This window comes from Silurus aristotelis (assembly GCF_946808225.1).
Source record: "Silurus aristotelis genome assembly, chromosome: 23".
Classification (NCBI taxonomy): Eukaryota; Metazoa; Chordata; class Actinopteri; order Siluriformes; family Siluridae; genus Silurus; species Silurus aristotelis.
Window position 1 is genome coordinate 1641530 of NC_139596.1, and position 14991 is coordinate 1656520.

Below are 14991 nucleotides of genomic sequence, written 5' to 3' on the forward strand. Positions count from 1 at the left end.
AGTGGTGTGTGGGAGTGTGTTACTGGTGTGTATGTGTGTGTTGTGGTGTGGTGTAAGCGGTCAAAATAGATATAAAGACGCTTTAGAACGGGGTTTCCGTTATAAACAAAATCAAAAATACAGAAACATTTATATATTGCTATTTTTCATTTAAAAAAAATAGTACAATTTTGTGTTTGTGGTGTAAATATATATATATATATAATCAGGGCTTATATTCATCACTCTTAAAACATCTTTACTGTATGGTGTTTGAGACTCTACAGTCAAATCTAAAAGTAAAATCACCTTTATTTTAACTTCCTTTAAATGTTTGCTAATTCATTCAGTTGAACTTTTACTCAGAGTGACCCTGAATATCACTGAATTCATTTTCAGCTCGTTCTACTGTACAAGAAACAGAAAAATCACTGCATTTATATCACCATATTCAAACACTCAAAACATTTTCTATAGTTTTGTTTAATATTTAAATTAAACGTATTCAGACATGGCCGCAGGAAGCGGGGGTGCTGGGGGTGCTGCAGCACCCCCTGTTGGCGAGAGAAAGATTTTTTAAAAATGTAGGCCTATTAAAAATATTTTGCACAATTGATAAATTCCTTATGAATATTTTAGGAAATGATAAAAATATTCCATTAGTTTTTCTATATAGAAAGCTTGATTTGTCTACTTTTAAACAAAACAATTCCAAACGAAAATAAACCGACTAGCATATGCTTATTATGTATTCCGTATTTCTCTCTTCGTTCACTGCGAAGATGACGAGTGAGCATCGTCAACTTCATCTTTGCAGCCCGACACTGACACACAAAAAAAACAAACACTTTATTAATAAACAATTTAAATGTCTCCTTGCTATATTTTACAGATTCATAATCTTTACTTTTGCCGGTTCTTTGTGACAGCTGTTATGTGTGTTATTGGCAGCGTCACCCTCTGGTTACAGCACCAGAACATGGACATGTTATTTTAGAGAATGATCGCACAACAGACATTAGAACATTAGATATTCTAGAATTAAATCAACTAATCGAATATTCAAAAATAGTGTCTCATCCCTGCATGGAATCTCTTTTTTCTTTTCCCATATCTTCACTCGCGTCTTCACCCATTTCCAAAGGGGATTAAACGTTTCTTCCTTTGTTCGCTTTTAGGTCGATTATTTTCGTATTCTTTACTGTGGTAAAGTAGAAAAAAAACGCTGTACAGACAGGCTACATTTTTACTTGTACGTCAAATTCTTTTTAATAGCCTACAGTTTGTGCTTGTTATTAATTAAACATATGATAATTGGTAATGCGCGCACACATAGCCTAAATGCCTTGCCCTTGTGGAAGATCAAATTAGCTCTTCATACCTTCTACAACAACATGAAGATATCAGAAAAAGAGATCGGTGGTCTCTTTCCTGCTCGTGTTCCACATCCCTCTCAAAGCGCAGAGCGGGGGGCTATAACGCGTCTTTGTGTGGAAATATAAAACGTTTTTTTTTGTTTTTTTAATGGATTCAACTTTATTATATTATGTAAGTTACCAGTATTTACTGATATTTATTTCAATGCTTTACAGGCTTTAGTGTGTTGTTTCTTTGGGTTATTTATTTATTTATTTCAAAACAACCCCCCAACCACCGCAACACCGCCGGTATTTGGTCCATTACCACCGCGGTGGTAAAAAAAAAAACTGCCATCGTCACAGCCCTATGTATTTATTTTTAAAATGTATTCTAAATAGGCTCATAGGTTTTTTTGTCCAAAAAAAAAAAAAAATTCACAGCACCCCCTGTTCAAAATGACTTCCAGCGGCCCTGTATTCAGAGTCCCCCTGTCTATTATAGTCTTAAATTTCATCTCATTTTACTGTAGAGTCAAATTCACTCCAAACATCAGTGCATTTTAATCATATATATATATATATATTAATTCTCACCAGTAAATACTCTATTTTTTTTGCACTACACAGGTTGTTATACCGTCTTCACACACACACACACACACACTCTTGTTGTTGTTAAACTGCTGCTTACGAAAACAATGAAGCCTGATGAATGTTATATTTTCCCTCTGTCAGGGGTCCTGGAAATCTCTACACTGCAGTATGGGCTTGACCGGCCTGATGATCAGCTTACTCTTACTACATGCATTGCGAGGATCCACAGGTAAACTCAGCTGTTTATTTACATTTAAGGCAGGGGTGTCAAACTCAGGCCTGTGGGCCAAATGTGTATTAGAGCTGGCCTGGGTCTTGCCCTGGCAGTCCTTTCTGCTGAGCTGAGTTGCACTGCACAATTATTTATTTTTAAATCAATTAAATCTTTATGCGTTGTGATGGTATAGTGTATAAAATGTTCCAATTTGACAGCTTTAATAGACATTTTCAATGAATTGATCACAAATCAGTAAAAACCTTAACAATTCAATTGGATTGGAGGGGAAACAGCCCCACCTAGCGGCGAACACATAGTTCAATATGAACAATTAGTTAATACGTTAAACACATTAATACAACACATCTTACAAACATACCTGCACAACGGAGAACAGGAAATAAGGGAACCCGCATGGAGAATTAAAAGAAAACTTCTACATAAAACAAAGACAATGCACAATCGATTATAATTAGGCTTCGTAACACAAACTAAAAATAACTCAATATAAAACACCACATTCGACACCAAACACATATTAACAGTTCCACAAACAGTGAATTGCAGAATAAAACAGCAATAAAGCACTTAGTTATGTGTTTTTAATCAATTTAACATTTAATCCTCCAGCTGCTGAAAAAGTGCGACTTACCCACTGCATGGTCTCATTATCTCTGCTGTGGGCGGTCCCTATTTCACATGCTAAAATGCATCATGCAGCAGACAGACTTCATTAATTTAACTATTTTACACACCGTTACACACGCTCAAGTCAAAGTACGACTCTGTGTGTGCTGCACAGTTTCCATGTTTCCTCCCGACACACTGCTCCAACTCCGTGTCCAAGCTGCTCAAATCCTCTCTATGTTCAGCAGCACATATCTGTGTGTGTAACTGTTCTCTTTAATGAAGATGAACAAAACACCACTCAGGACTCTCACTGATGAACATCTTCACTCAATCCTGAGGATTTCCTTATCTCAGAGCCTAAACCCCAGACATGATGCTCAGCTCAGAGTCTAAACCCCAGACATGATGCTCAGCTCAGAACCTACACCCAGACATAATGCTCAGCTCAGAGCCTAAACTCAGACATGATGCTCAGCTCAGAGCCTAAACCCCAGACATGATGCTCAGCTCAGAGCCTAAACCCAGACATGATGCTCAGCTCAGAGCCTAAACCCAGACCTGATGCTCAGCTCAGAGCCTAAACCCAGACCTGATGCTCAGCTCAGAACCTACACCCAGACATGATGCTCAGCTCAGAGCCTAAACCCAGACATAATGCTCAGCTCAGAGTCTAAACCCAGCCATGATGCTCAGCTCAGAGCCTAAACCCCAGACATGATGCTCAGCTCAGAGTCTAAACCCCAGACCTGATGCTTAGCTCAGAGTCTAAACCCCAGACCTGATGCTTAGCTCAGAGTCTAAACCCCAGACCTGATGCTTAGCTCAGAGTCTAAACCCCAGACCTGATGCTTAGCTCAGAGTCTAAACCCCAGACCTGATGCTTAGCTCAGAGTCTAAACCCCAGACCTGATGCTTAGCTCAGAGTCTAAACCCCGACATGATGCTCAGCTCAGAGTCTAAACCCCAGACCTGATGCTCAGCTCAGAGTCTAAACCCCAGACCTGATGCTCAGCTCAGAGTCTAAACCCCAGACCTGATGCTCAGCTCAGAGTCTAAACCCCAGACCTGATGCTCAGCTCAGAGTCTAAACCCCAGACCTGATGCTCAGCTCAGAGTCTAAACCCCAGACCTGATGCTCAGCTCAGAGTCTAAACCCCAGACATGATGGTAATCAGAGACATGTGAACAAAACTATCTTGTATACATTGTACCCAGATCGTAAAGATCCTGTAGTCACTGAAATGATAATTTAATGAAAGTGTGACATTAGAATCTCTGTATTTACAGATGCACATTCTCTGGAGTTCCAGTACACCATGCACACAACCAGGTATACTGATTTCCCAGAGTTCACTGCTGTGGGTCTGCTGGATGGAGAGCAGTTTATGTCCTACAGTAGCAGTAACATGATGCTGATCCCAGAGAACTGAATAAAGAACAGTAAGAGTGAAAATTACTGGAAGAATGAAGAACAGAAGATGGAGGGACATCATGATGACTTTAAGAACATCTTCACAAGAATAAAGAATCAGTTTAATGACAGTAGAGGTGAGAATAAACATTTCTATATTTAATAGTATTGCTATTGGTATTAATGACATCATGCCTGTTACTAGAAGACTATTATAAGTGAATTTACAGTGACAGACTCGTATAGACACACACACACACACACACACACACACACACACACACACACACACACACACACACAGTTGGTGTAGGAGCTGGACTGTGTCAGTAATTGGTGATTTGATATTTATTACAGGGATTTAAAGGATTTTGAAGCCAAAATATATCTACAACCCTCTCAGTGTTTATCTACAGTAGAATGTTTATGCAGTCAGGTGGAGGATCAGATTGGGATCATCGTTGGGATCAGATTGGGATCATCGTTGGGATCATCTTGGCTCTCGTTGTTCTCGTTGCTGTTGTTGCTGGAATTGTGATCTGGAAGAAGAAGAACTCTGGTGAGTGGAGGAAGGACACGTGAATTTTTCAGAGAACAGATTCACACTTTAAAATCTGGAAGAAGGATTTAATGAATATTTTACATATATTTAGACACAACAATAATCTGATTCTAAATAAACACAGATTTGATAATAACTGTGTGTTCATCATCTGTGTTTCAGGATTAAAACCTGTAAGTGAAACTTTATGATCCATAAATGATGTTTAAATCCACTACAGTGTTTATGTGCAGTGTTTTGATTTTACTTTGTGATGATTTGAATGTTTTACAGACTCTGGATGAGTTTCTTCCTCCAATAACTCCTAAAGTGTGAGAGTGTGTGTTCCTGCTGCAGTGAGAGAGTAAGACATGATGATGTTTACACTGGAATCTGTTACCTCAGAGTGATGGAATTGTAATGAATGGACTTTAACAGGATGAGGTTCACTTTTAAAACTTTTCTTGTAAGGGGCTTTTCTCTCAGGGAGTTTTTCCATTATGGGCACTGAATTGTTTATTAGGGGATAAACTTTTAGCCACTCATTTAGAAATGTCAAATTTGTTTTTGTGATATATTTATTTTTTGTTAAGTTGCTCCAGGACAATGTTAAAAGTGAATTAGTATTAACCCTTAACTGAACATTTAACTGCAATAAGTCACTGAAGCCCTACTATATGGAGAACATGGCGATTTTAATTTATTTATATATTTTATTTATATTTAGTGCAAGACTTTGTGTGCATTCCTGCATACGTTTCAGTTTGTTTGACTTCCAGGTTATTGTGCTCAGTTTGCAATCCAGTGTTATTTAATATTCAAATATAAAGAGGTTGTTTTTTGTTTTTAAGAAAGTATAATTTGTAGTGGCGTTAAAAATATGATAATTATACCGGTAGCCATTTTTTGAAAACAATATAAGATATTGAAAATGATATTTATATCATAGAGGGAATTCAGTAATCTTTTTAATGAGATTAAATAAATATTTGATGAGCCCCTGGCTACAAATGGAAACTCTGTACAATTGCATTAATTTCTGTTTATTTATTTATTTATTTTATTGATAGTGATACTTTTTACTTTGATCTTACACACGCTCCTGTACTGAGAGCAGAGTGTGACGGGTTGTGAGGTGAACTCATCTGTAACATGCTTGTTAGTATTAAGACGGTTCTCAAACTGGTTTACACGCATTCCTATGCCTGTTCTGTGTGTATAGGATATTTACGATGTTGGTATGTAAGGTATACAGGGAGTCTTCTGGGCTCACACATCTCCGGCTAGTATATCCTCTTATCTAAACAGGAAACAGCGTTAGGTCAGGCTTTGTTTCCAATGTGTGTGTATATATACGTATCTGCTGCCTGCAATAAACCGAAGAAAAACATAAGCTCCATTCTGTGTGCTGTGTGAAAGGCACCACAGGCATCGCAGGTCGTATGGAAAACCTCTCCAAGAATTAAGTTTCGTTTGGGCATGATAAAAATCGAACAATGCTCAATCCGAATGAAATTTTCATGATTTCTGAAAGATGTTTACTCTCAGCAGTTAGAAGTGTTCGGGTATAAAATATTCCTACATGATGTATGATCTCTGTGTCACATCATCTATCTCAAGATTCAAATGTTGCTTTATTTGCATGTGAAAAATAAACAATCATATTTATAAAGCTGGGCTGGAGAAATATTCAACAAAATCAACAGTAAAAGTTGAAAGAAATAAAATAATATACAGTATGTAACTATGGTGTGTAAGTGTGTGTCAGTGGCGTGTTAGTGTCTGTTAGTGGTGTCTGTTAGTGGTGTGTGTTGGTGGTGTGTAAGTAGACCAACAGGGTCCACTTCCGCATTAAGACGTTAAGTCACGTGACGGCAGGGCGCCCAATTAACCGGGATGTAGCGGTACGTAATGGTGTTGTTAATACTCCAGTGGAATGCTAGAAGCCTAATAACTAATAGGCAGGATTTCATTTCTGATTTAGAAAATAAACCTCGCTCAAACCTCAACTAAATTTTCTATTACAACTATATGTGGTAATTCGAAAAGATAGGAAGCAGGGTAATGGAGGTGGGATAGCTACATTTGTTAAACATGGTGTGGGATATAGGAATGTTGGAGAGAGTGTAGACGAAGAGGTGGTAGTGATGGAAGTTTTGGAAGGAAATCAAAATACTAAAGTAATACATTTTTATAATCCATGTGAGAAGTTAAGTAAGGAAGTATTGGAAAATATAAGAGGTAACACAAATCAGAAAGTAATATGGTGTGGTGATTTCCATAATACTCTATGGGGGAGTATTGAAACAGATTATAATGGGCAGATTGTTGAGGACATGTTAGATTGGGGACGGTTAGTGTGTGTTAATGATGGATGTTGTACGACAATAGACAAATCACAAGGACGTAAGTCAGTTTTAGATATTACCCTGGAATCCCAGGATGGAAATTTAATGAAGCCAACTGGGAACTTTATACAGAATTGTGTGATAAGATGTGTGAAATGATACTAGATGTTGAAAGAATTTAAGAGTTAAGTAAGGAAATAAGCGAAGTGTTAAGGAAAACGGCAGAGGAAACATACGTCTCCAGGCAAGGACGACGTATGCTATGAGATGATAACGCATTTATCAGACGTATCTTTAAATATGATTCTAAGACTTTGTAACAAAATATGGGAAACAGGGACCTGCAGATTGGAAGCATGGGGTGGTAGTGCCTATAGTCAAAACAGGAAAAGACCACTCTCAGCCATTTAACTATAGACCTATTGCGCTGACATCAAATTTGTGTAAAGTTATGGAATGGATGGTTATGAATAGATGGACGTATTTAATTGAAAGCAGAAACATTTTTTCAGCATGTCAGAGTGGATTTAGAACAGGGAGAAATACAATGGATTCAATATTGTGTTTGGAAACTGAAATTCGAAAAGCTCAAATGAATAAAGAAGTACTAGTGGGAGTGTTTTTCGATGTAGAAAAAACTATGATATGCTGTGGAAAGAAGGGCTCTTGATAAAACTGGAAAGCTTGAAAATTGACGGAAGGATGAATAACTGGATTAAGAGTTTCTTATTTGGAAGAACGATTCAGGTAAGGGATCGCCTTTTCTCAGATTCTTCCAGTTGAGAATGGAACTCCACAGGGAAGTGTAAGCAGCCCTATTCTTTTTAATCTAATGATTAATCACCTCTATCATACTGTAGATAATGGAATAGGAAGGTCATTATATGCTGACGATAGGTCCCCTGGTGGTCTAGTGGTTAAGATGCAGCGCTCCCACCGCTGCGACCCGGGTTCGATTCCCGGTCAGGGAACCATCCCCAGCCACTCTTAGTGCCGGTCCCAAGCCCGGATAAATTGGGGAGGGTTGCGTTAGGAAGGGCATCCAGCGTAAAACATGTGCCAAATCAAACGTGCGGAGGATCCGCTGTGGCGACCCCTAACGGGAGAAGCCGAAAAGAAAGTTTTTATTATATGCTGACGATGGAGCCCTACGGAAAAGGGGGTGAAATTTTCCTATTTGTAGAAAATAAAATTCAAAAAGCAGTAAACGAGATGGAGAATTCTGCAAATAATTGGGGTTTTCGATTTTCTGGGACAAAAACGCAAGTGGTGTTTTTTTAAAATAGGAAGAATAATCCAAGCTTGAATATTAAAATGTATGGTAATAAGTTGGAACAAGTATATGTAGAAGGTTTTTGGGAATGTGGATGGATTCTAAATTACATTTTAGAATACATATTCAGAAATTGATAGAAAAATGCAAACAAGGAATAAATGTGTTAAGGTGCTTGTCAGGAGTAGAATGGGGGGGCAACTTGTCAGTCATTGAAAAGTATTTATTGTGCTGTAATTGGGTCAAACATTGACTATGGATGTCTAATATACAGTTCGGCGAACAAAACAATACTTTTTTTGAGGTAATTGAGGTAATACAAAAGCAAACTTTGCGAATTTGCTGTGGTGCATTTAGATCATCACCGGTAGCCTCACGACAAGTTGAAATAAGATAATTGCCCCTAGAACTGCGCAGGTTCCAGCTGAGATTAAGGTACTGGTATGGTGTAAAGGGACATCTGGAAAATCATCCAGTTAGAATGCTTTTGAAAGACTGTTGGAATATGAATACAAGGAAATAACAGGCTTTGGTTGGGTAGTAAGGAAGGAGGTGAACAATTTGGAGTTGAAAAATCATGAATTTGCTCCTTCTGTTGCTATACCAGCAATCCCCCCTTGGTTGTTTCATATACCTGTAATAGATTTACAAATTAAGAAAATAATGAATAATTCGGAGATGAATATACCAACTGAATTAGCAGTTTAACAGTATATTCTGTACTACAGGTATTTACTGATGGTTCTAAGGATCCAGAGTCTGAAAGAACTGCAGCAGCAGTATACGTCCTTGCTTTTAAGACAAAAATTGCAAAAAGACTATCAGATCAAGTTTTTGCTACCGAACTTTTAGCTATCATATTAGCCCTACAGTGGATTGAAGAAGTCCAACCAGAAAGAACTGTGATATGTAGTGATTCGATGGCTGCTCTCACAAGTCTAAAAAGTGGAAAATCTAAAGCAAGGCAAGACTTAATATTAGAAATCTTACAAAGTCTGTTTAGAATTACACAACTAAGGGTAGGGGTACATTTCCTTTGGGTACCTGCTCATGTTGGTGTGGATGGAAATGAAGTAGTAGATTTGCTTAAAAAAAAAAAAAAAAAGCATTAAATCATACACAAATAGCTATTAAGGTAGCTTTGAATTTAAAGCTGAATTTAAACAAAAGTGATTTCATTTGAAGTAGGTAAAAATGGCAAGAATTATGGAATAGTGGGTCTAAAGGAAGACATCTCTTTTAGATACAGGAGAATGTTGGAAATGAGAGGAAAAGATATGGAAATAGAAAGAAGAATGTCATTATCTCAAGATTAAGAATTGGACGTACAGCATTAAATTATTGTCTGTTTAAAATAGGTAAACATGAATCAGAAGAATGTGACAAGTGTGGAGAATTAAAAAACAGTCAGGCACATTCTTATTGAGTGTCCTGCATATGAAAGGGACAGATTCCAATTAATACAAGAATTAGGGTGGATAGGAGTTGACAATATTTCTTTAAAAGTACTGTTAGGAAACGAGTGTAAGCAATCAAGAATTCAATAATTATTATTTAAATACTTAAAAAACACAGGAACAACAGATAGAATTTAGGTTTAAATTTCCCTTTTTTCCCACTTTTTTAAAAGTATTTCTTTCGTCCAAATCTATGGTCACTCAACACTCCAGATCAGTAGGTGGCGGTAATGCACCTTTCAGTTGGTTTGCCAAACCGCCATAAAACACCAGAAGCAGAAAATGGAGGGACTGGGATTTATTAAAGGTTCTGCTCTTTTTCACATGTTCTGTTCATGTTGCAGGAGCAGGTGGGTTTCTGCTTGTGGAGAAACACACAACAGCAGGAAAGTCGTGTTGTGTAAATGTGTGTCAGTAGTTTTCGAGTCTCAGTGAAAATAAGGGCTTTTTTTTTTATACTGAAACTGTTTTATCCGAGTCACTGCAAAAATATTTCAGATTTTAAATGTGTATTGCACATTTTAGCTGACAGGAAGAGGTTCTTGTTTTATTTTACTTTTTATTATGGAAGAATAACAAATAAAAAAAATACAAATAAAAAGTACCGCAGCGACAATCATATTCCGTGGCCGGGAGATGGCGCTGTTGTCCATTTTACAATAACAAATCCGAGGCAGGTGGATTTGAGGTTGTGAGGTCATGTTAAATAGGTTTCGAGGTAAAGTGCTACGAATGTCATTGTTATTAATTATAATATTTCATTATTTAATGCCCATTGCAAAAAAAAACAATTCTGGAAACTCTAGTGGGACTGCTTATGGTGTACGGTACCGGTGGAAATCGGGCTACTCTTGGCTGAAGGAGGAGAAGGAGAGGAGGAAGATGTCTACAGAGACAGCAGGAAAGGAGAAGTGTAGAAGAGTGGAGGTTTGGTTGGTACTATAAATATTGGTACTATGACTGGTAAAGGGAGAGAGGGAGCTGATATGATGGAGAGGAAAAAAGGTAGATCTGTTGTGTGTTCAGGAGACCAAGTGGAAAGGGAGTAAGATCAGGAACATTGGAGGTGGGTTTAAACTGTTTTATCATGGTGTGGATGGAAAGAGAAATGGTGTAGGGGTGATTCTGAAGGAAGAGTACAGTAAGAGTGTAGTGGAGGTGAAGCGAGTTTCTGATAGGGTGATGATCGTGAAGCTGGAAGTTGAAGGGGTGATGATAAATGTCATCAGTGCCTATGCTCCACAAGTGGGTTGTGAGATGGAGGAGAAGAAAAAATGTGAGTTAGATGAAGTGGTAGAAGATGAACCTAGGAATGAAAGATTGGTGATTGGGGCAGACTTTAATGGGCATGTAGGTGAAGGGAACAGAGGTGAGGAGGAGGTGATGGTAGGTATGGCTTCACAGAGAGGAATGTGGAAGGGCAGATGGTGGTAGATTTAGCTAAAAGGTTGGAAATGGTAGTGGCACAAGAAGAGGAGGAGAGTGAAGACTGAAAAAAGAATAAGATGGTGGAAACTGAAGGAGGAAGACTGTAGTGTGAGGTTCAGGGAAGAGGTCAGACAGGACCTCGGTGGTGGTAAAGAGGTGCTGGATAATTGGGCACGAGCGAGGAATGAGAGTGCAGAAGAGCATAAGGAGAAAGAGGTTGGAGAAACAGAATTGGGAAAGACAGAGTGATGAGAAAAGTAGGCAGGAGAACAAGGAGATGCAGCAGGAGGTGAAGAGCGATGTGGCGAAAGCCAAGGAAAAGGCATATGAGGAGCTGTAGGAGAAGTTGGACAGTAAGGAAGGAGAAAAGAATTTGTAGCGATTGTCCAGGCAGAGGGACCGAGCTGGGAAGGATGTGCTGCAAGTTAGAGCAATAAAGGATGTAGATGGAAATGTGTTGACTAGTGAGGAGAGTGTGTTGAGAAGATGGAGGGAGTATTTTGAGCAGCTGATGAATGAGGAAAATGAGAGAGAGAGAAGGTTGGATGGTGTGGAGATGGTAAAGCATCGAGGAGATGGAGATGTTTAGGAGAGTTAGAGGAGTTTTTATCAAGATTGTTTAACAGGATTTTGGAAGGTGAGAGGATGCCTGAGGAATGGAGAAGGAGTGTGCTGGTACCGATTGTTTGTGTGAAGTAAAGTGTGCAGTAGGAACGACAGACTGGTTCAAGGTGGAGGTTGGAGTGATTTGTGATAGAAGAGTATCTGTGAGAGTAAAAGGGAAAGTTTATAGGACTGTGGTGAGACCTGAGATGTTGTATGGTTTAGAGACAGTGGCATTGAGTAAAAGACAGGAGGTGGAGCTGGAGGTAGCAGAGCTGAAGATGTTGAGATGTTCATTGGGAGTAACGAGGATGGACAGGATTAGAAACGAGTTTATTAGAGGGACAGCGCATGTAGGAAGGTTTAGGGAGGTGAGATTGAGATGGTTTGGACATGTGCAAAGGAGGGACATGGGATATATCAGTAGGAGAATGCTGAGGATGGAGACACCAGGAAGGAGGAAAAGAGGAAGACCAAGGAGGAGGTTTATGGATGCGGTAAGGGAAAACATGCAGGTTGTTGGGGTGAAAGAGGCAGATGTAAAGAACAGGGGGGTATGGAGACGGATGATCTGCTGTGGCGCCCCCTAATGGGAGAAGCTGAAAGAAGAAGAAGAATCTGCCGAGAGCTTAAAGCTGTTGCTTAGCCAATCAGATTGGCAACACCAGGGACAGTAGTGAGATGATCATGTGTGTGTGTTAGGTGGCTTTGTAAACTAAGATATTGGTGGCAATTAGAATTTGCAGAATTAATTTTATAATATAATTATAAAATAATATAATATAAAAAATATAATTATATTTTAACTGAGGCAGAGTTACTAAAAGTGTACATTTTTCCAGTCCCACACTCCCTGCAGTACATCTACACTGCCATCACACCAACTTTAAACTGCACAGCTGTTGGTCTGGTTAATGGAGTGCAGATTGTGTACTACGACAGCAACACCAAGAAAATGATCCCAAAGACAGAGTGGGTGAAGAAGATCGAAGCTGATGATCCACAGTACTGGAAAATCCAGACACAGCATATGCAGAATCAACTGGAATTGTTCCAAGACAATCTAGAGGCGGTGATGCAGAGCTTCAGTCATGATAAAGGTGAAACACACACTTCACACACATTAAGGTCATCTATATTGTAGAAGGATTTTCTCATTATACTTCTGCAATTTTTAACCGAAAAAAAAACATTATATTTTCGACATTTTATAAATTCAGACAAGATGAAATGTCACAGAAATGATTGAATGTCAGTGAAACAACACATTAATGTAGCTATTTTTCAGCTCAGCATTTTCTTAAAACAAACCCACAGTTAGTGACTGAAGACGTGTGTGTATACGTGTGTGTGCAGGTGTTCATACACTACTGAAGGTGTACGGCTGTGAAATTGGTGAAAACAGCACCTCTAGTGGACACTATAAGTACAGTTATGATAAAAAAGATTTCTTCCATCTCGATCTAAAAACCGGAACCTGGACTCCAGCTGATGAGAAAGCTGAGATCTTTATAGAGGCATGGGATCCGAAAGGAGAGAAAGTGAAATACTGGAAGGACTTCCTGGAGTCTGACTGTGTTGATTGGTTAAAAAAGTACCCGATTAATGACATACAGATTCGGGGGCATAAAGGTAAAGTTTGTGGTTACTGTAACTGCAGCTGTTACACACACACACACACACACACACACACTTGAAGCATTATTTTAAATAAACTTGTAAGATTCCACACATGATTGGCACACTTTATTACAACACACACACTAATAATACACTCCTTTACTGTGATCCTGAGAAGTCGGAGAAACACTTTCATATAAATCTGCAGATTTACAGAGTGAAAGTTTATTTACTGATACATTTGGATGACCAGGTGGTGGATCAGTTGAAGGACCAGGTGGTGGATCAGTTGAAGGACCAGGTGGTGGATCAGTTGAAGGACCAGGTGGAGGATCAGTTGGAAGACCAGGAGGAATGCAGTCTCATGTCATTGTTGCTGTAGTCATGGGTCTGTTTCTTTTCATCATTGTTGTGTGATCCGATCGATCAAGAAATCCATAGAGGAAAAAACCATCAAGGTAAAAAAAAAAATTAATTTTTCTGTATTCTGTGTGAAATATTCACATTTTCATATTTGTACATGTAAAAACAGTACTGATTTTGCTTCCTCAGCACTTTGATTACAAAACAGTGTCTGTATTAACTGTCTAAACCAAATCTGTGTTTCAGGCTTGAAATTCATTACATTCCACAAACAACAAGATTTCCCACCAGATTCAGCTCACAAGTGACCATCTCAAGTGAAGAGTGATTTCCTGACAGGGTGTTCCAGTGTTAACGGTTACACGTAAACAGTCATAATATCATGCTTTACTTGGGTAGAGTTTGCTCAACCGGGAATTCTAATACAGGTTTGTTTTTGTGTTTCTGAAAAACATATTACTGTTTGTTTACATTTCCTGCACGAATGGTAGCAATACACACAAAAAAAAAAAAACAACAATCATTTCATATTTTCGAATTTTTTATCATTTGTATTTTGGTCGTATCGACCTGTCAAGAACATTAACATGAAGCTGAAATGTGTGGGGGGGAAAAACTATGTAGACCTTATGATCCAATCAGTTGTAGAATCAGAATTATTATGGATGAATTCTGGCTCACACTCCTTCACAACTATCTTGAATGTTTTCACTTTTGAGGGGTTCTGGAGGAACGTGGTCTCATTTCGCTGTGTACTGCGTCAGCTATATATGGTTAAAATGACAATGAAAGCTTCTTGACTTGAATAAACATTGTAGAATGCTAATATTTAAATCTTTTGGAAATGGCCTTATAACCCTTCCCAGATTGATAAGCAGCAACAATTACTTTTCTGAGATCATTGCTGATATCTTTCCTCCTTGACATTGTGTTCACACACCCCTGAATGCTCTAGACCAGCAAACAGCTAAAACCCTGTCTTGGACCTGGTCCTACACTTATTGACAATTAATGAATCAAGGGATTTAATCAGCCGCACCTGATTGCTATTTAGCCTCGGAAACCTTATGGAAGGTCTACACAGATTTCACACATGGCTTCTTCATTTTTGTGTGTAATATGTGATGTGGTGATGTTCATCTGAGGTTTTGTTTACGTCAGTCTCAGAT

At 38.6% G+C, this 14991-nt stretch overlaps 1 protein-coding gene across 1 annotated transcript in view; it reads left to right on the forward strand.

Annotated features, from left to right (window-relative positions):
* LOC310718632 (uncharacterized protein) overlaps positions 1-14217 on the forward strand; it is a 168245-nt gene extending 154028 nt beyond the window's left edge. Inside the window, exons 15-16 of the mRNA XM_083527544.1 lie at positions 13737-13917; positions 14069-14217. Coding sequence (XP_083383670.1) covers positions 13737-13876 — 140 coding nt within the window. The 3' untranslated portion in view covers positions 13877-13917; positions 14069-14217. The remainder of the gene's footprint in view (positions 1-13736; positions 13918-14068) is intronic.
* Positions 14218-14991: the final 774 nt, after the last annotated feature.